This window comes from Hyla sarda, chromosome 6, assembly GCF_029499605.1.
Source record: "Hyla sarda isolate aHylSar1 chromosome 6, aHylSar1.hap1, whole genome shotgun sequence".
Lineage (NCBI taxonomy): Eukaryota > Metazoa > Chordata > Amphibia > Anura > Hylidae > Hyla > Hyla sarda.
The window spans coordinates 264,495,799-264,515,780 of NC_079194.1; the positions used below are offsets into that span (position 1 = coordinate 264,495,799).

The window sequence follows — 19,982 nt, forward strand, 5'->3', positions numbered from 1 at the left end:
GTGGCCAGTACACTCATGGATGAGAGGATAGACACCATTGTTGTCATACCTTACATCCAGGAACCAGACAACCTGATCCCACTGGAGATTATAGTAGAAGTAAACCTGAAACTTTGGTCAGTAGATGAGTATGATATAGGTTTGCTCCCTGTGTCTCTGGTGATAATCGGGACAAAACCTGATTCTACAGGCACTTGGCTACCATAATATCCCCTTAGTGTAGTGTAAATGGATAGTATAAAGGTGCAGATAGATTGTTATATTAAAGGTGTAGATCAACCTAGGTCCAGTCCCTTTGCAACACATCCATTTTCCAAGGAGGTCACTGATAGGCTTGTACATCTCAATGAGATTATCGTGAACCACATCCCATTGGTCCCTAATCGACACACATTGCAGCCTCTCTACCACCTGATTCCTCCTGGCTTGGTGTGACTGATCTCACTAATATATTTTTCTTTGTGTTACTGTACTCACAATGTCAATACTTTTTTTTTTTCTCATTACAGGGTCAGCAGTAGAGTTGGACACGTTTACCGCAGGGCTTGGTGACCGGCCCATCTGATTTTAGTGTCTGGATGTTACGCCTAGCGCTCCGGGTCCCCGCTCCTCCCCGGAGCGCTCACGGCGTCTCTCTCCCCGCAGCGCCCCGGTCAGTCCCGCTGACCGGGAGCGCTGCACTGTCATGGCCGTCGGGGATGCGATTCGCACAGCGGGACGCGCCCGCTCGCGAATCGCATCCCAGGTCACTTACCCGTCCCGGTCCCCTGCTGTCATGTGCTGGCGCGCGGCTCCGCTCTCTAGGGCGCGCGCGCGCCAGCTCTCTGAGACTTAAAGGGCCAGTGCACCAATGATTGGTGCCTGGCCCAATTAGCTTAATTGGCTTCCACCTGCTTCCAGACTATATCTGCTCACTGCCCCTGCACTCCCTTGCCGGATCTTGTTGCCCTGTGCCAGTGAAAGCGATTAGTGTGTCCAAAGCCTGTGTTACCTGAACTTCTGCTATCCATCTTGACTACGAACCTTGCCGCCTGCCCCGACCTTCTGCTACGTCAGACCTTGCCTCTGCCTAGTCCTTCTGTCCCACGCCTTCTCAGCAGTCAGCGAGGTTGAGCCGTTGCTAGTGGATACGACCTGGTTGCTACTGCCGCAGCAAGACCATCCCGCTTTGCGGCGGGCTCTGGTGAACACCAGTAGCCTCTTAGAACCGGTCCACTAGCACGGTCCACGCCAATCCCTCGCTGACACAGAGGATCCACTACCTGCGAGCCGAATCGTGACAGTAGATCCGGCCATGGATCCCGCTGAGGTGCCGCTGCCAAGTCTCGCTGACCTTCCCACGGTGGTCGCTCAGCAATCGCAGCAAATTGCCCAACAAGGACAGCAGCTGTCGCAGTTGACCGCCACGTTACAGCAACTTCTGCCTCTGCTACAGCAGCAACCCTCTCCTCCGCCAGCTCCTGCACCTCCTCCGCAGCGAGTGGCCGCTCCTAGCCTCCGCTTGTCCCTGCCGGACAAATTTGATGGGGACTCTAGACTCTGCCGTGGATTTTTGTCTCAGTGTTCCCTGCATATGGAGATGTTGTCGGACTTGTTTCCTACAGAACGGTCTAAGGTGGCGTTCGTAGTAAGCCTTCTTTCAGGAAAGGCCTTGTCATGGGCCACACCGCTCTGGGACCGCAATGATCCTGCCACAGCCACAGTCCAGTCCTTCTTCGCTGAAGTCCGGAGTGTCTTCGAGGAGCCAGCCCGAGCTTCTTCTGCCGAGACTGCCCTGCTGAACCTGGTCCAGGGTAATTCTTCAGTGGGCGAGTACGCCATCCAATTTCGTACTCTTGCTTTCGAGTTATCATGGAATAACGAGGCTCTCTGCGCGACCTTTAAAAAAGGCCTATCCAGTCGCATCAAGGATGTGCTGGCCGCACGAGAGATTCCTGCCAACCTGCAAGAACTTATCCATTTGGCCACCCGCATTGACATGCGTTTTTCTGAGCGACACCAAGAGCTCCGCCAGGAAAAAGACTTAGATCTCTGGGCACCTCTCCCACAGTATCCGTTGCAATCTACGCCTGGGCCTCCCGCCGAGGAGGCCATGCAAGTGGATCGGTCTCGCCTGACCCAGGAAGAGAGGAATCGCCGTAGGGAAAAAAATCTTTGTCTGTACTGTGCCAGTACCGAGCATTTCTTGGTGGATTGCCCTATTCGTCCTCCATGTCTGGGAAACGCGCGCACGCACCCAGCTCATGTGGGTGTGGCGTCTCTTGGTTCTAAGTCTGCTTCTCCACGTCTCACGGTGCCCGTGCGGATTTCTCCTTCAGCCAACTCCTCCCTTCCAGCCGTGGCCTGCTTGGACTCTGGTGCCTCTGGGAATTTTATTTTGGATTCGTTTGTGAATAAATTCCACATCCCGGTGACCCGTCTCGTCAAGCCGCTCTACATTTCCGCGGTCAACGGAGTCAGATTGGATTGCACCGTGCGTTACCGCACAGAACCCCTCCTGATGTGTATTGGACCCCACCACGAAAGGATTGAGTTATTCGTCCTTCCTAACTGTACCTCTGAGGTCCTCCTCGGTCTGCCATGGCTCCGGCTTCATTCTCCCACCCTTGATTGGACCACCGGGGAGATCAAGAACTGGGACTCTGCCTGCCATAGGAAGTGCCTCTCCCCCCCTCCCAGTCCCGTCAGGCAAACCTCAGTGCCTCCTCATGGCCCCCGTCCTGGTGACACACTGCCCCGTGCCAGGCTTCGCCCTCTGCCCTCCCTCCCCATTCCCACTCCTGCTGTACTGCCTGCCGTTGAGGAAACCCTCCATTCTTTCCCGGTGTCCTCATCCCAGGGGAGGCAGTTACCGGACAAAGAAAAGGGGAGACCTAAGGGGGGGGGTACTGTTACGCCTAGCGCTCCGGGTCCCCGCTCCTCCCCGGAGTGCTCACGGCGTCTCTCTCCCCGCAGCGCCCCGGTCAGTCCCGCTGACCGGGAGCGCTGCACTGTCATGGCCGTCGGGGATGCGATTCGCACAGCGGGACGCGCCCGCTCGCGAATCGCATCCCAGGTCACTTACCCGTCCCGGTCCCCTGCTGTCATGTGCTGGCGCGCGCGGCTCCGCTCTCTAGGGCGCGCGCGCGCCAGCTCTCTGAGACTTAAAGGGCCAGTGCACCAATGATTGGTGCCTGGCCCAATTAGCTTAATTGGCTTCCACCTGCTTCCAGACTATATCTGCTCACTGCCCCTGCACTCCCTTGCCGGATCTTGTTGCCCTGTGCCAGTGAAAGCGATTAGTGTGTCCAAAGCCTGTGTTACCTGAACTTCTGCTATCCATCTTGACTACGAACCTTGCCGCCTGCCCCGACCTTCTGCTACGTCAGACCTTGCCTCTGCCTAGTCCTTCTGTCCCACGCCTTCTCAGCAGTCAGCGAGGTTGAGCCGTTGCTAGTGGATACGACCTGGTTGCTACTGCCGCAGCAAGACCATCCCGCTTTGCGGCGGGCTCTGGTGAACACCAGTAGCCTCTTAGAACCGGTCCACTAGCACGGTCCACGCCAATCCCTCGCTGACACAGAGGATCCACTACCTGCGAGCCGAATCGTGACACTGGAGCTGGTATTAGACCAGTGGATGTCTGACAATAGTGATGTCTTCCTCCCACAGTGTGTCAATAATCTGTTGATCTGTTTTCCAGACTGATCGAATTATTATTGTCATACTGTGTCTCTGATAAATCTCCTAGTATCAACAGGAAATATGGCTAGCAAGGATAAATTACAGTTTTGTAAGGATAAGGTTATCTTCCTGGGCACTGCATATCGCAGAACACTAAAAATTTAATGGCCCAGAGTAGAGATGAGTGAACTTTTCAAAAATTCGATTCGGCCGATTTGCCGAATTTTCCCGAAAAGTTTGTTTCGATCCGAATTTATTTGCGGCGAATCGATGTTAAAAAAGGCTATTTCTAGCCTACATACAGCCTCCTCTGTAAGGGTATAGAACACTTTGCTGTGTCCTAAAACGCATATGGAGTGTGCTGGGGTAGTGAAATAATACTGTTATTCAGAATAGCATGCAGATTACCGGCATTGCTCTTAGAATCACTGCCGCACAGCAGCACAATGACAGAGCCTGGTGGTGGCAATATATGGGTTAGGAGACTATATAGTGACTGAATCACATAGCGTGGACATGTTGGCAGCAAGAGGAGACCATTTAGTGGCTGAATGGCACAGCATGGAGCTGGCTGATGCACTAGTACACTACACACCAGGGCTTCACAATTCCCCCCCCAAAAATTTTTGTCAAAGATTTCTCATTGGTAGCACCCGCTATTCAAAATTTGAAATTTCCAGAACCAGGCCCCACCCCTGTGGCATCAGTAACCCATATATTGCTTGCATGACACAGCCTGGAGTTGGCTGATGCAAGAGTACACACCAGGGCTTCACAATCCTCCCCCCAAAAACCAACACAATATATGAAATTTTTGTCAAAGATTTCTCATTGGTAGCACCCGCTATGCAAAAATTTGAAATTTCCAGACCCAGGCCCCACCTCTGCGGCATCAGGAACCCATATATTGCCTGAAGGACACAGCCTGGAATACACACCCGGGCTTCACAATCCCCTCCAAAAAACAACAACATTTTAGAATTTTTTTAAAGAAATACCTTTGTGTAAGAACAAGCGCATATCCAACAGTTCACAAGACTATAATGCAGGACGGTGGACCACCCAAAGACATTCTTCTCAAAAATAATAAACCACACAATGTTTGAAATTTTTTTACAAAAACTAATTCAATATGTGTGTAAGTGCATCTGTCTCCAAAAGATCAGATCACCAAAGGACTTTTTTCGCCCAAAATGATGAAGCAGAGTTAATCCCTGTCCGTCCTTTTTTTTTTTTATTTATTTTTTTTTTTTCATTAAAAAATCACACGCAACAAGCGTTCCGTTGTGTAATGAGTAGCATTCTGGAAAATGCAATTTTATTACTGATAAAATTATCAGTAAATAAAAAAAAAAACACTACCCAAGAGTGTTTAATTACCCCATACATTGCACCAGGAGCAGTCAAGAGTAGGCCTCAGCAGTACCCAAGAGGCTTTAATAACCCCCCTACCTTTGCACGATCAATTGCAAGATCGAGCAATACCAGGTGTGTTATGCCCTTTGATTTCCGGGGCCGCAGGCGCGCTCCACTGAACGGATTAGCGTGTCTCTATCTTTCATCGACCGTTGCTGGTAACCCGCTAACTCCCGGACAGGTAAGCTGCCGCGAAGCAGGTGGTCTCCCCCGGGCACGTTTGGCTCCAGAATTTCCACTACTGCCACACCACTCTGACTGCCAACCGTGCTACCGCCTTGCTGACTCAAGGGCAACCTGCAACTCTCTTCTCCCGATGATGAACCCCCTTCTCCTGAGATCGAGCAATAACAGGTGTGTTATGCCCTCAGATTTCCGGGGCCGCAGCCACGCTCCACTGAACGGATTAGGGTGTGTCCATCTTTTTTTGCAGCACCCGCAATCCAAAAATTTTTAATTTCCAGACCCAGGCCCCACCTCTGCGGCATCAGGAACCCATTTATTGCCTGAAGGACAAAGCCTGGAGTTGGCTGATGCACCAGTACACACAAGGCTTCCCAAACCGCCCCAAAATTCAACAAAAGTCAACAAAATTGTATACATTTTTTTTTTTTTATTTACAACTTTGTGTAAGCACAAGCGCATATCCAACATTTCAGAAGACTCTATAAGGCAGGACGGGGGACCACCCAAAGACTTTCTTCTCAAAAATAATGAACCGCACAATTGTTGAATAAAAAAAAAAAGAATTGAAATTCCTAGACCCATCCCCCAGCTGCATCAGTAACCCATAGATTGCCTGAAAGACACAGCGTGGAGTTGGCTGGCGCATGAATACACACCCGGACTTCACAATCCACCCCGAAAAACCGCAAATTTTTTTAAAATTGTCTGACAAAATGCCTTTTTGTTAAAACAAGTGCATATACAGCAGTCCAGAAGACTATAATGCAGGACGGTGGACCACCCAAAGATATTCTTCTATAATATAATAAACCACACAATATGTTAAATTTTTTTAAATAATTGAAATTCCAAGACCACCTCTGCTGCATCAGTAACCCATATATTGCCTAACGGACACAGACTGGAGTTGACTGATGCACGAGTACACACTACACACCCATCACCCGGGCTTCACAATCCACCCCAAAAAAACACAAAATTTTATTGAAATTGTCCAACAAAATACCTTTTTTTTTTTTTTTTTTTTTTAAACAAGCGCATATACAGCAGTTCAGAAGACTCTATAATGCAGGACGGTGGACCACCCAAAGACATTCTTCTATAATATAATAAACCATGTTAAAATTTGTTTTAATAATTGAAATTCCAAGACCAAGGCCCCACCTCTGCTGCATCAGTAACCCATATATTGCCTAACGGACACAGACTGGAGTTGACTGATGCACGAGTACACAATACACACCCGTCACCCGGGCTTCACAATCCATCCTAAAAAAACGCAAAATTTTATCAAAATTGTCGGACAAAATACCTTTTTTAAAAAAAACAAGGGCATATACAGCAGTTCAGAAGACTCTATAATGCAGGATAGTGGACCACCCAAAGACATTCTTCTCAAAAGTAATAGACCACACAATGTTTGAAATTTGGTTAAAAAAATGATTACATGTGTGTAAGTGCATCTGTCTCCAAAAAATCAGATGGCAAAAGGATTCTATTCGCCAAAAATGATTAAGCAGAGTTAATCCCTCTCCATCTATTTATTTATTTTTTTCATTAAAAAATTACACGCAACAAGCGTTCCGTTGTATAACGGTTAGCATTCTGCAAAATTAAATTTTATTACTGATAAAATTACCAGTAAATTTAACAATAACACTACCCAAGAGTGTTTAATTACCCCATACATTGCACCAGGAGCAGTCAGGAGTAGGCCTCAGCAGTACCCAAGAGGCTTTAATAACCCCTTACCTTGCCCGATCAATTGCGAGATCGAGCAATAACAGGTGTGTTATGGCCTCAGATGTCCTGGGCCGCACTAGTGCTCCACTGAACGGATTAGCGTGTCTCTATCTTTCAAGGACAGGTGCGTGTTGCACGCTGAAACCAGTTCGTGATAGGGATCTGTGATTGCAATTATTTAATCTTAAAACGAGGAATTACCAGTAAGTGAGGGTCATAAGCTGGCGTTTATTAAGTCCCTGCCCTTTGTACACACCGCCCGTCGCTATAAGCGATTGGATTAGTTAGTGAGTTGGTTAGTGAGGTCCTCGGATCGTCCCAGGCGGGGTAGGAGAAGGCCCTGGCAGAGTGCCGAGAATTTAACGATCATTATTGAAATTTGCATTAAGCATGTATTTAGCTACTGCTAAACGTCCAAAAATTTAAGGCCCAAGGCCAGAGGCACCAGGGAGGCAAGTAGTTCCTGAAAGACACAGAATGAGCCTGGAGCATGCATTTGCAGTACCCAAGAGGTTTTCATAACCCCTTACATTTAGGCTAGGTTTACACTTGTTTTTTTTACACCTAAAAGAACGCCAGCAAAAACGCCAGAAAAACTGCCACAGGTTTTTCCTGAGTTTTGGCAGTTTTTCTGGCGTTTTTTCTGGCGTTTTCCCTGGTGTGTGGAAGCAGCCAAATTTGTCCCCTGTTGCAGTTTTCTCACTGCCTTCAGGGTACCACTCTGTGGGTAAGATGCTGGCGCCCGGTCCACAGAGTGTAAGGAGGTGAGGAGTTTATTTTTGAGAAAATTGCAATAAATTTTGAAAAAAACAGTACCCAAGAGGGTTTAATAACCCCATACATTGCACCATAAATTTTAATTAAACATGTATGTCTTTATTCCAAAAATTAAAGGCCCAAGCCCAGAAGCATCATGAAGGCAAGTAGTTCCTGAAAGACACAGGAGCAGTCAGGAGCAGGCATCAGCAGCACCCAAGAGGCTTTCATAACCCCTTACATTGCATGATCAATTTTGAAATTTCAATTAAGCATGTATGTAGCTAGTGCAAACATCCAAAAATTAAAGGCCCAATGCCAGAAGCATCAGTGAGGGAGGTAGTTCCTGAAAGACACAGGATCAGTCAGGAGCAGGCATTCACAGTACCCAAGAGGGTTTCATAACCCCTTACATTTAAAGATCAATGTTGAAATTTGCATTAAGCATGTATTTAACTACTGCTAAACATCCAAAAATTAAAGGCCCAAGGCCAGAAGCATCAGTGAGGCAAGTAGTTCCTGAAAGACGCAGGATGAGTCAGGAGCAGGCTTTCACAGTACCCGAGAGGGTTTCATAACCCTAATTGATAACCCAAGAGGGTTTCATAACCATAATTGTGAAGTGTTGGTGGAGCAGCATGGTCAATCTGGCATTGGTGGGTGGAAATCCTGGCTGATCCATGCCTGATTCATCTTCACAAAGGTCAGTCTCTCTACATTTTTTGTGGACAGATGAGTTCGCCTTGGGGTGACTATGGCCCGGCCGCACTACTGATGGCACACTACTGGGCGGGCAGGAAAGCTTTTCCAGGGCAAACTCTGCTAGTTGCGGCCATAAATCAAGTTTGGCTGCCCTGAAGTCCAGCGGATCTTCAAGTTTTGTTGGCATGGCCATGTCAAGGTATGCCACCATCTGCTGGTTCAGGTCCTGCTCCATGTCTACCTGCTGCTGATGAGTTGCTTCACTATGCGGGTGAAGAAAGCTACTCATCAGCGACTGTAGACTTAGGCTGTTGATAATGGAGCTGCTACTGCTCCTGCCACCCCTCCCCTCCCCAGCAGCCATGGCAGTGGAAGGTGAGAACAGAGGGCCCCCCGAGTCAGACTTGCGAGTGGATGGACCATGTCGCCGATAGGCATCGGCCAACTGACTACGTAGGATCTCTCTGTAGTAGGTCAGTTTGTCCTCCCTCTCAGTGGGTGTAAAAAAGGCCCCCATTCTGTGACGGTAACAATGGTCCAATATGGTGGAGAGCCAGAAGTCATCCCGCTGACGAATTCTGACAATTCGGGGGTCATGCAAGCAACTGAGTATGCATCGTGCCATTTGACCCAGTGACTCAGAGGGACTCCCTGCCTCCATCTCCACTGCATGCTGCCACGGTGTGTCTGGGTCCTCTGTCTAGCCTTCCTCATAATAATTTAGACGTCTGACAGGTAAGTTAAGGTCTTTGGGTTTGGAAATTTTAGTTTGTAACTGGATTGAACACTGGCTCATGGATCGTACCCAGAGAGTGGTGGTCAATGATTCATACTCTGATTGGTCCCCGGTTATTAGTGGTGTACCCCAAGGTTCAGTACTGGGCCCGCTGTTGTTTAATTTATTTATCAATGATATAGAGGATGGTATTAACAGCTCTGTTTCTATCTTTGCAGATGACACCAAGCTTTGTAGCACGGTGCAGTCTACAGAGGATGTGCATAAGTTACAGGATGACTTGGATAGACTAAGTGTCTGGGCCTCCACTTGGCAAATGAGGTTCAATGTGGATAAATGTAAAGTTATGCATCTGGGTACTAATAACCTGCATGCATCATATGTCTTAGGGGGGATTAAACTGTCAGAGTCACTGGTAGAGAAGGATCTGGGTGTACTTGTAGATCACAGACTACAGAATAGCATGCAATGTCAGGCTGCTGCTTCCAAAGCCAGCAGGATATTGTCATGTATCAAAAGAGGCATGGACTCAAGGGACAGGGACATAATACTCCCCCTTTATAAAGCATTGGTACGGCCTCACCTGGAATATGCTGTTCAGTTTTGGGCACCTGTCCATAAAAGGGACACTGCGGAGTTGGAAAGGGTGCAGAGACGCGCGACTAAACTAATATGGGGCATGGAACATCTTAGCTATGAGGAGCGATTAAAGGAGTTACAATTGTTTAGTCTTGAGAAGAGACGTTTAAGGGGGGATATGATAAACGTATATAAGTATATTAATGGCCCATACAAAAAATATGGAGAAAAACTGTTCCAGGTTAAACCCCCCCAAAGGATGAGGGGGCACTCCCTCCGTCTGGAGAAGAAAAAGTTTAGTCTCAAGGGGCGACACGCCTTCTTTACCGTGAGGACTGAATTTATGGAACGGTCTACCTCAGGAACTGGTCACAGCAGGAACAATTAACAGCTTTAAAACAGGATTAGATACATTCATGGAACAAAATAACATTAATGCTTATGAAGAAATATAAAATCCCATCCCTTCCCCAATATCACGCCACACCCCTACCCCTTAATTCCCTGGTTGAACTTGATGGACATATGTCTTTTTTCGACCGTACTAACTATGTAACTATGTAACTATGTAACATGGCCCCTGACTACCATTCCAAACAAATTCTCTTTCCAAAAGCTCAATGGTGCTCCTTCTCTTCTAAGCATTGTAGTTCGCCCGCAGAGAATTTACGTACTAACATGGGGTATACTCAGAAGAGATGGGGTTACAAATTTTCTCCCATTACCCTTTCTAAAAATGGTAAATTTTGCACTTTAGTGAAACTTTTTTTTTTCATGTACACATCCAATTTTAACGAAAAGTCATCAAACACCTGTGGGGTGTTAAGGCTAACTGGACCCCTTATTATGTGCCTTGAGGGGTGCAGTTTCCAAAATGGTATGCCATGTGGGGTTTTCTGCTGTTCTGGCACCATAGGGGCTTTCTAAATGTTACATGCCCCCCAAAAACCATTTCAGCAAAATTCAATCTCCAAAATCCCATTGTTGCTCCTTCCCTTCTGAGCCCTCTACTGCGCCCGACATACACATATGAGGTATTTCCTTACTCAAGAGAAATTGGGTTACAAATTTTGGGTGCTTTTTCTCCTATTACCACTTGTAAAAATTAAAAAACTGGGTGTACAAGAACATGCGAGTGTAAAAAAAATGAAGATTTTGAATTTTCTCCTTCACTTTGCTGCTATTCCTGTGAAACACCTAAAGGGTTAACACACTTACTGAATGTCATTTTGGATACTTTGAGGGGTGCAGTTTTTATAATTGGGTGATTTGTGGGGTATTTCCAATATGAAGGCCCTTCAAATCCACTTCAAAACTGAACTGGTCCGTGAAAAATTCCAATTTTGAAAATGTTGTGAAAAATTGGAAAATTGCTGCTGAACTTTGAAGCCCTCTGATGTTTTCCAAAAGTAAAAACATGTCAACTTTATGATGCAAATATAAAGTAGACATATTGTATATGTGAATCAATATATAATTTATTTGGAATGTCTATTTTCCTTACAAGCAGAGAGCTTCAAAGTTAGAAAAATGCTAAATTTTCAAATTTTTCATCAAATTCTTAAATTTTTCACCAAGAAATGGATGCATCAACGAAAATTTACCACTACCATAAAGTAGAATATGTCACAAAAAAACTATCTCGGAATCAAATTTATAAGTAAAAGCATCCCAGAGTTATTAATGCTTAAAGTGACAGTGGTCAGATTTGCAAAAAATGCTCCCGTCCTTAGGGTCATAATGGGCTCCGTCCCCAAGGGGTTAAAAGAGATACAAATTAATAAAAAGGCAAGGCATGAAAGCCGCTCACCCCAAACTGTTATGTACCAACATCCACAACAACAGTATGCAAGTAGAATAAATGAGCAATCCGCTGCCCTCCGGCTGATATGGTTCAAAGGAGAGATATGGCTTCAAACAGGATGCCTGCTCTACAAGGTGCAGGATAGACTCAACATAAGACCAGATAAAGCCACATAATGCTAACAAAAAAGGAAAAGTGAAAAAACAAATAGGACCTATATATAAAAAACAATGTCATGCCTGATGAAGCTGCGAGATTTCAGTGAAATGTATTGCATCTTGGGAATAAACCACTTTCTTTTTACCTGGTCTTATGCTGACTAGTGATGAGAGGCAGGAGCCATATTCGAATTCGCAATATTTTGCGTGAATATATTGACGATTATTCATCCTATGATCGTAAAAATTAGCATATTCACTATGTTCGTTCACTTTTTTTCCATGCGGAAATTTGCATAAAAATTTGCATGTAAAAAAAATGAATATTCGTCATTACGAATATATAGCACCGAGTGCCGATATTAGCATTACGAATATTTGTGCTCAACACTAATGCTGAGTCTATCCTGCGCCTCGTGGGGCCAGCATCCTGTTTGAAGCCATATCTCTCCTTGGAACCAACAAAGCAGCAGCAGCAGCCTGATATTACCAGGGTGGTCCAGGACCAATGTTACTTGCCCTCCTCATCCTAAATAAGGTCAGCCTGTTACCACCTAGGCCCAGGAGCACCATATTTGAAGCTCCGGGCCTGTTGGTACTGGCTCTTGGCGTCAACCTGAACGGTGGGTATACTATACAGCCTGTGGAGGTAAGTACTAATGCTATGCACCATTTTTATATATATATATATATATATATATGCTACACATAACTCCTCACCTCCTTACACTCTATGGGCCGGGCCTCTTTGCATCTGACCCATGGAGGGGTACCCTGAAGGCAGTGAAAAAAATTGCCACAGGCTACAAAAATAACTGTTTACACACCCCAGCAAAAACTCAAGAAAAAACACAAGAATATCTACCAGGAAAAAGCTGTCAGTTCCATTGAGGTGGACAAAAAACCTCAATGGAATCCTGGCCTCAAAGCAAGAGAACAAAATCCCTGTGTCCAGGACACACCACTTCTCTTGTGAGGTGCAGCTCAGTTGTACAAATAGAACTGTGTGGAGATTTAGAACTTTGCGCAAAATTTATCATGTAGCTTGCACAAGTATGGTAAATTTGGTACAATTGCACCAAATTTAGACCAACCAAAATGATCTATGGGCTGGCAGTGCAATTACTGACAGCGCTAACCCAGTTACATAGTTACATAGTTACATAGTTAGTACGGTCGAAAAAAGACACATGTCCATCAAGTTCAACCAGGGAATTAAGGGGTAGGGGTGTGGCGCGATATTGGGGAAGGGATGAGATTTTATATTTCTTCATAAGCATTAATCTTATTTTGTTCCAGGAATGTATCTAATCCTGTTTTAAAGCTGCTTGTTCTGCTTTCTGACCGACTCCTGCAGCTTCTTCACCTCCAGCTCTGCGTTCACCACTGTCCTGTTAGTGGAGTGCCCGCTGCAGTACTGGGCCGAAGGTGGGTGGCGAATCCGACCAGGGCTTCTCAGTCAGGGACACGTATGTCTGCTGCACTTGTGATCAGGCTGCATCCTCCTTTGCTCTGAGTGCAGGTGACAGCCCTGTGACCACAAGAGCAGCAGGGGAGAATGTCAGTCGGTTAGGAAGCAGCTGCTGGTGTTTTACTTGACAGGCTTCCGGACTTCAGTAACATGGTGCGGCTCCCCCTTTAGTCTGACATGGGCTGTGTTCTACACATGACATGACATGTGCAGAACACAGCATTTAAGTCTGTAATTGTTGTTCTACTAGACGGTCTTCGTCTTCATGTTCCTATGGCCAGTGAGTGCTGTAGAGCATCTGTGAAGGTGTCATTATGTGAGATCATCACAGATGCTCTATGTAATGGAAGTACATACTTCATAAATGTTAATAGTTTACAGTTACATTAAATACACATATTAACTTAATTAAAGTTATATCACAATTTTATTAATCTTTATTTAAAAAAATGTGTGCAGGCAAGTGCAGACAGCTGCTGGCTCTAAGAAATGAGATCATAGAGGTGCCACAGCAAACCACTTCACCTGCAGTGTTCAGTTGTACAGTGCTGAGCCTTTAACATCTTCGATACTTGACTCTCTCTCCTTGAGTCTGGTGCCAGCAGTGAGGAGGACACAGAGAGACAACAGATAGAGAACACATATTAGGGATGAAGTAGTCCAGCAGTCGTATTTTGCTGAAAAGCCGCCCTCATTGCAAGAATGCCATTGGCAACCCTTAGAGTTGGTAAATACATTGTAACGAGGAAAAATATCCAACTTTGGGCAAAATAGCAAGATCCTGTGTATATATGTAATGTGAAATGCTCCCATGCTATGACTTAGTCCAACTTCGCACACTGTTCAACTTCTAGCTCTAGTCAATCCTTTGTTTTTCTGTATTCTAGCAGAAAAAAATAAAATAAAATTTTTGCGCTGCAGCCATAAACATTTGCATATATACTTTCTACCTACTACTACTAGCCATAGTATAAGGACTATGGGGGAGATTTATCAATATGGGGGGGATTTATCAAAACCTGTGTAGAGAAAAGGTTGTCAGATCACTTTTTTCATTTTTCACAGGCCTTCCTAAAAATGAAAGAAGCAAGCTGATTGGTTTCTATGGGCAACTGGGCAAGTTTTCCTCTGCACAAGTTTTTATAAGCCTCCCCCTATGTGTTTGTGTGCAGCCACTTCACAGTGTTTTTTTTTTCTAATGTGTTTTTGGCTTATGTGCACCAAATTTATCAAAACGGCACACAGACTTTGATAAATTTTGCACAGATTGAAAAGTCTCCTCAGAACTTGATGTAGGATGCCATTTTTCTAAGGCAGGGCAGAGGTGGTATGAATTATTATTATTATAATTTTTTTATTTGCACATTATTTTAGCGCTTTTTATTAAAAAGACACAGTTAATAAATCTCATCCAGTGCATAGTCAACATTGAAGCACTGCATTTCACAGTCACCTTTGCCAAAGTTGTACATTTTGAAATTGTGCAAAATTTGTACACAAAAACTAACTGCCCAAAAAATTGGTGCCAATTTACAGCTAATAAAATGACAGAAAGGCAATGATAAATCTTCCCCGTATGTCTAATTATTACACAAACCCAGGTCTAGAAAGCCTAGGGCACAAGATCCATTTAAATCAGCTTCCCACAAAACGTAGCTTTATGTATGATACTGTCTGCAGATATATTACTTACTGCTGAGCTGGTGTATCTCAGCCCAATGTGTTATTTTGTCCGCAGATCATGGCTAACAGCCTGATGTGTGATACTGTGTGAAGCTTTGGTGGTGTAATCTCATCCTGATGTGTGATACCTTCTGCTGAACTGGTGTATCTCAGGCTGAAATACCCCAGATCTGCAGACTGTATCACATCACTGGCTGAGATTTCCCTGATCTGCTGACAATATCACTCATCACTGGCTTAGATACCCCAGATCTGCTGACAGTATCACACACACTGACTGATATACCCCAGATCTGCAGACAGTATCACACATCACTGGCTGAGATACCCTGATCTGCTGACAACATCACACATTACTGGCTTAGATCCCCATGATCTGCTGGCCTGACAGTAGCACATATCACTGGCTGAGATACCCTTGATCTGCTGACAGTATCACACATCACTGGTTGAGATACCCCAGATTTGCAGATGTTATCTATGATCTCTCACATGATGTCACACACTGTTAGTAAGATGAAGTGCAGTGCTGACAGGGTGAAGAGATGGACACACAGGGATGGGTCCTCCAGTATTCTAAGTATGTTGGCATCAGACATGTGAAACTGTGTCATATTCTTCTTTCTGTGTTTCCGGGAAAAGTAGGACGTCACCCAGCTTCCGTTGTGCCCCTGTGGTCTCTGGTGTTTGCAGCCTGCTTCCGATGCTGCCTCCTTCCCTGAATACTGTCGTGAGCCGGCGTTATGACATCTATTTTGATTTATCATAAATTTTTTTGCTTAATAACGAATCAGAGCACAATTATTTGATAACGGGATTCGTCGACAACTAATACAATTATTATTGATAAATTTGCTCGAGTTTACAGTGCCCTTGCAGAACGAGTGGTGCCTTGCTATAGACCTCACATTCTTAAGCAAGCACAATATTGTACAATATGTCAAGATGGAGATGATCGGATGAATTTTGCCTATCCTTAGTGTCACATAAAATAGCTCAGATGTATGTATTACTCAGCCTGACCCATAGACTACTCATGAAATATGGACATATTTATATTCCATTGTTGAATACGTCAACTGATCTATTCCAAAACTTCCTGACAAGCTGAGTCTATTTATCCCAGTAGTTGGATCCTCAACCACTTGTTGTAGAGATAATCCCAGTACGGAATTAAGAATGTCTGTACTCCTGGCAGAACTAGCTATTTTGGTTCACATCAGGAAGAATAAAGTCTCCTATAATGATAAGGATGGCAGGATGGCACTCACTTGTATGCAGTAGAAAATCCTTTCATTAATACCGTCAGGTCGTCAATACAGCCAAAGGCCCATGGGCTGTTCAAACTATGTTAGCGCTTCCTCATGACCTCTAACCTTTTTCTAAATCCCCACCCTTACATACAAAAAAAAAAGATTAAATATTTAAACAAGTATATCAAATACTGAATGAGGATGTAATATCGCAATCAGATAAATACCTGTATAAAAAGTCGCTTCTCTCCTTCACACCCAATGCACCCAGAGCTTCAGTTTTTATTATCCAGAGAAGAGAATAAAGACCGGCACATACAAAACTAGGAGGGGGAAAATGTCATGGGTCAGGATCCAACAAGCAGTCGGTCCTTCAGGGTCAGGACACCGGTGGTGCACAGTGTCAGGCAGACGTAGACTATTCTTTAATAATAAGTTTCACGTTTTCCTCCTTACCTTTATGAAATCATAACTCTTTCAATTTTGCACCTAAAAATCCATATAATGGCTTATTTTGTGCACCGCCAATTCTACTTTGCAGTGACATCAGTCATTTTACCCAAAAATCTATGGCGAAACGGGGGGGAAAAAACGCCCTTTTGTAACTTTTGGGGGCTTCCGTTTCTACACAGTACATTTTTCGGTAAAAATGACACCTTCTCTTTATTCTGTAATTTCATACGATTAAAATGATACCCTACTTATGTAGGTTTGATTTTGTCGTAATTCTGGAAAAAATCATAACTATATGCAGAAAATTTTATACGTTTAAAATTGTCATCTTCTGACTTTACTATTTTTCCGCGTATGGGGCGGTATGAGGGCTGATTTTTTGCACCGTGATCTGAAGTTTTTAGCGGTACCATTTTTTTATTGATAGGATTTATTGATCTCTTTTTATTCATTTTTTCATGATATAAAAAGTAAAAATACATTATTTTGGACTTTGGAATTTTTTTGTGCGTACGCCATTGACCATGTGGTTTAATTAACTATATATTTTTATAATTCGGACAATTCTGCATGCGGCAATACCACATATGTTTATTTTTATTTACACCGTTTTTTTAAGGGGAAAAGGGGGGACATTCAAACTTTTATTAGGGAAGGAGTTAAATGATTTTTATTCCTTTTTTTCTTCACTTTTTTATTTTGCAATGTTATAGTTCCCATAGGGGGCTAAAACACTGCACACACTGTTCTTTTACATTGATCAATGGTTTCTCATAGGAAACCATTGATCAATGATCCTGCTGCTTGACTGTTCATGTCTGGATCTCAGACACTGAGCAATCATTCAGCAATCAGACACCAGGAGGCAAGGTAAGGGACCCTCCTGCTGTCTCACAGCTGTTCGGGATGCTGCGGACATCTCGAACAGCCCCCTGAGCTAACCGGCAATGATTTACTTTCACTTTAGATGCGCATTCAACTTTGACACCAGAAAAGAAAAAAATGCAAGTAAGTAACAATGAACTTACAGAAAGGGTGCAAGCTCATTGTGATCGAGTCCTAGAGCACCTGTTACGTCTAGCTTAACAATCCACTTAGTTTCCTTTTGTAAAAGCAAAGCATGTCTGTCTCCACCATGAAGGGGTAATTAACTCTTTCTATTCCAGCAAAACGTAGAACATTACAATTGCCTCCGTGCAACTCTCTTATGTGGGAAATAAGTCTAGGAGCACCGTTACCAGTACGTATAGAGCGAAAATGCTCACAAATATTCTTTTATGTTGGGAAAAAAGAGAAGAACATAGAACATGTAGTTTCAGTTTCTTTTTGCAATAATGATTTATGGTTATCTCACACCATCTCTGGTGGTTTTATTACAGTAAGACCTAGAACCTTTAACTGTTCGTTATCATTATTATGGACTGAATTCATATGTTTAATAACATGAGGATTACTACGAGTAAACAGTGACCTAAGGTGTTCCCTTACCCGTGTGAACAGTGGTCTAATGGTTTGTCCAATGTAGTAGTGTCCACAACTACATATAAGTGCACCGACTGCACATTTGGACATCTACATGTAATGAAATCATTTATTTGTTTAACATGGGGACCTAACCTAATTTCTTTTACATTATGCATACATCAACAAAAATTACACTGACCAAACTTATGATTTGCTTTGGGCAACTGTTGTTAAATCCAATTTTGTTTCTTTTTTTTTTTTTGTAATCTCTTTTTTATCTAAACTAAAATTTTTACTTTTTCTGAAAAAAATCAATGGTTTGTTTACTATGGATTTTTTGAATACTGTTAGCTGTTTTTAATTTTTTTTCCATAGGGCTGTAATCAAAGGAAAAAGTATATATTTTTTTGAAATGTAAGAAAAAGACAGTGGCATCACCCGTTGCGGTAGAAAATGGTGTCACCCCATACCACCCCCCAGTAAGTTTTTTGCCTGTTGTGACAGACACCACTGTTGTAGCGCATTGTGAGAAATTCCAGTATAATAATCAGATATACCAGTTGCCACAGAATGGGAAAGTGTTAACCCCTTCAGGACCAAGCCCATTTTGGCCTTAAGGACCAGAGCGTTTTTTGCAATTCTGACCACTGTCACTTTAAACATTAATAACTCTGGAATGCTTTTAGTTATCATTCTGATTCCGAGATTGTTTTTTCGTGACATATTCTACTTTAACATGGTGGTAAATTTTTGTGGTAACTTGCATCCTTTCCTTGTGAAAAATTCTAAAATTTTATGAAAAATTTGAAAAATTTGCATTTTTCTAACTTTGAAGCTCTCTGCTTGTAAGGAAAATGTATATTACAAATAAAAAAAAATTATTCACATATACAATATGTCTACTTTATGTTTGCATCATAAAAGTGACAAGTTTTTACTTTTGGAAGACACCAGAGGGCTTCAAAATTCAGCAGCAATTTTCCAATTTTTCACAAAATTTTCAAACTCACTATTTTTCAGGGACCAGTTCAGGTTTGAAGTGGATTTGAAGGGTCTTCATATTAGAAATACCCCACAAAAGACCCCATTATAAAAACTGCACCCCCCAAAGTATTCAAAATGACATTCAGTCAACATTTTAACCCTTTAGGTGTTTCACAGGAATAGAAGCAAAGTGAAGGAGAAAATTCACAATCTTCATTTTTTACACTCGCATGTTCTTGTAGACCCAATTTTTGCATTTTTACAAGGGGTAAAAGGAGAAAATTTATACTTATATTTGTAGCCCAATTTCTCTTGAGTAAGCACATACCTCATATGTCTATATAAAGTGTTCGGCGGGCACAGTAGAGGGCTCAGAAGAGAAAGAGCGACAAGGGGATTTTGGAGAGTACGTTTTTCTGATATGGTTTTTTGGGGGCATGTTGCATTTAAGAAGCCCCTATGGTGCCAGAACAGCAAAAAACCCTCACATGGCATACCATTTTGGAAACTAGACCCCTTGAGGAACGTAACAAGGAATAAAGTGAGCCTTAATATCCCACAGGTGTTTCACGACTTTTGCATATGTAAAAAAAAAAAAAAATTTTCACTAAAATGTGCGTTTCCCCCCAAATTTCACATTTTTCCAAGGGTTAATAGCAGGAAATACCCACCAATATTTGTAACCCCTTCTTTTCTGAGTATGGAGGTACCCCATAAGTTGACCTGAAGTACACTATGGGCGAACTACAATGCTCAGAAGAGAAGGAGTCATATTTGGCTTTTTGAGAGCAAATTTTGCTCGGGGGGCATGTCGCATTTAGGAAGCCCCTATGGTGCCAGAACAGCAAAAAAAAAAACACATGGCATGCCATTTTGGAAACTAGACCCCTTGAGGAATGTAATAAGGAATAAAGTGAGCCTTAATACCCCA

General features: G+C 43.6%; 1 protein-coding gene across 2 annotated transcripts in view; it reads right to left on the reverse strand.

Annotated features, from left to right (window-relative positions):
* NUDT22 (nudix hydrolase 22) overlaps positions 1-19,982 on the reverse strand; it is a 319,740-nt gene that overhangs the window by 21,011 nt on the left and 278,747 nt on the right. The window contains exon 6 of one of the 2 annotated variants that reach the window (XM_056527202.1): positions 13,750-14,097. The exons of the other annotated variant lie outside the window; for it this stretch is intronic. Within the exon in view, the coding sequence (XP_056383177.1) occupies positions 14,071-14,097 (27 nt within the window). The 3' untranslated portion in view covers positions 13,750-14,070. Of the gene's footprint in view, positions 1-13,749; positions 14,098-19,982 lie in introns of those variants that run through there. 2 annotated transcript variants of the gene reach the window in all.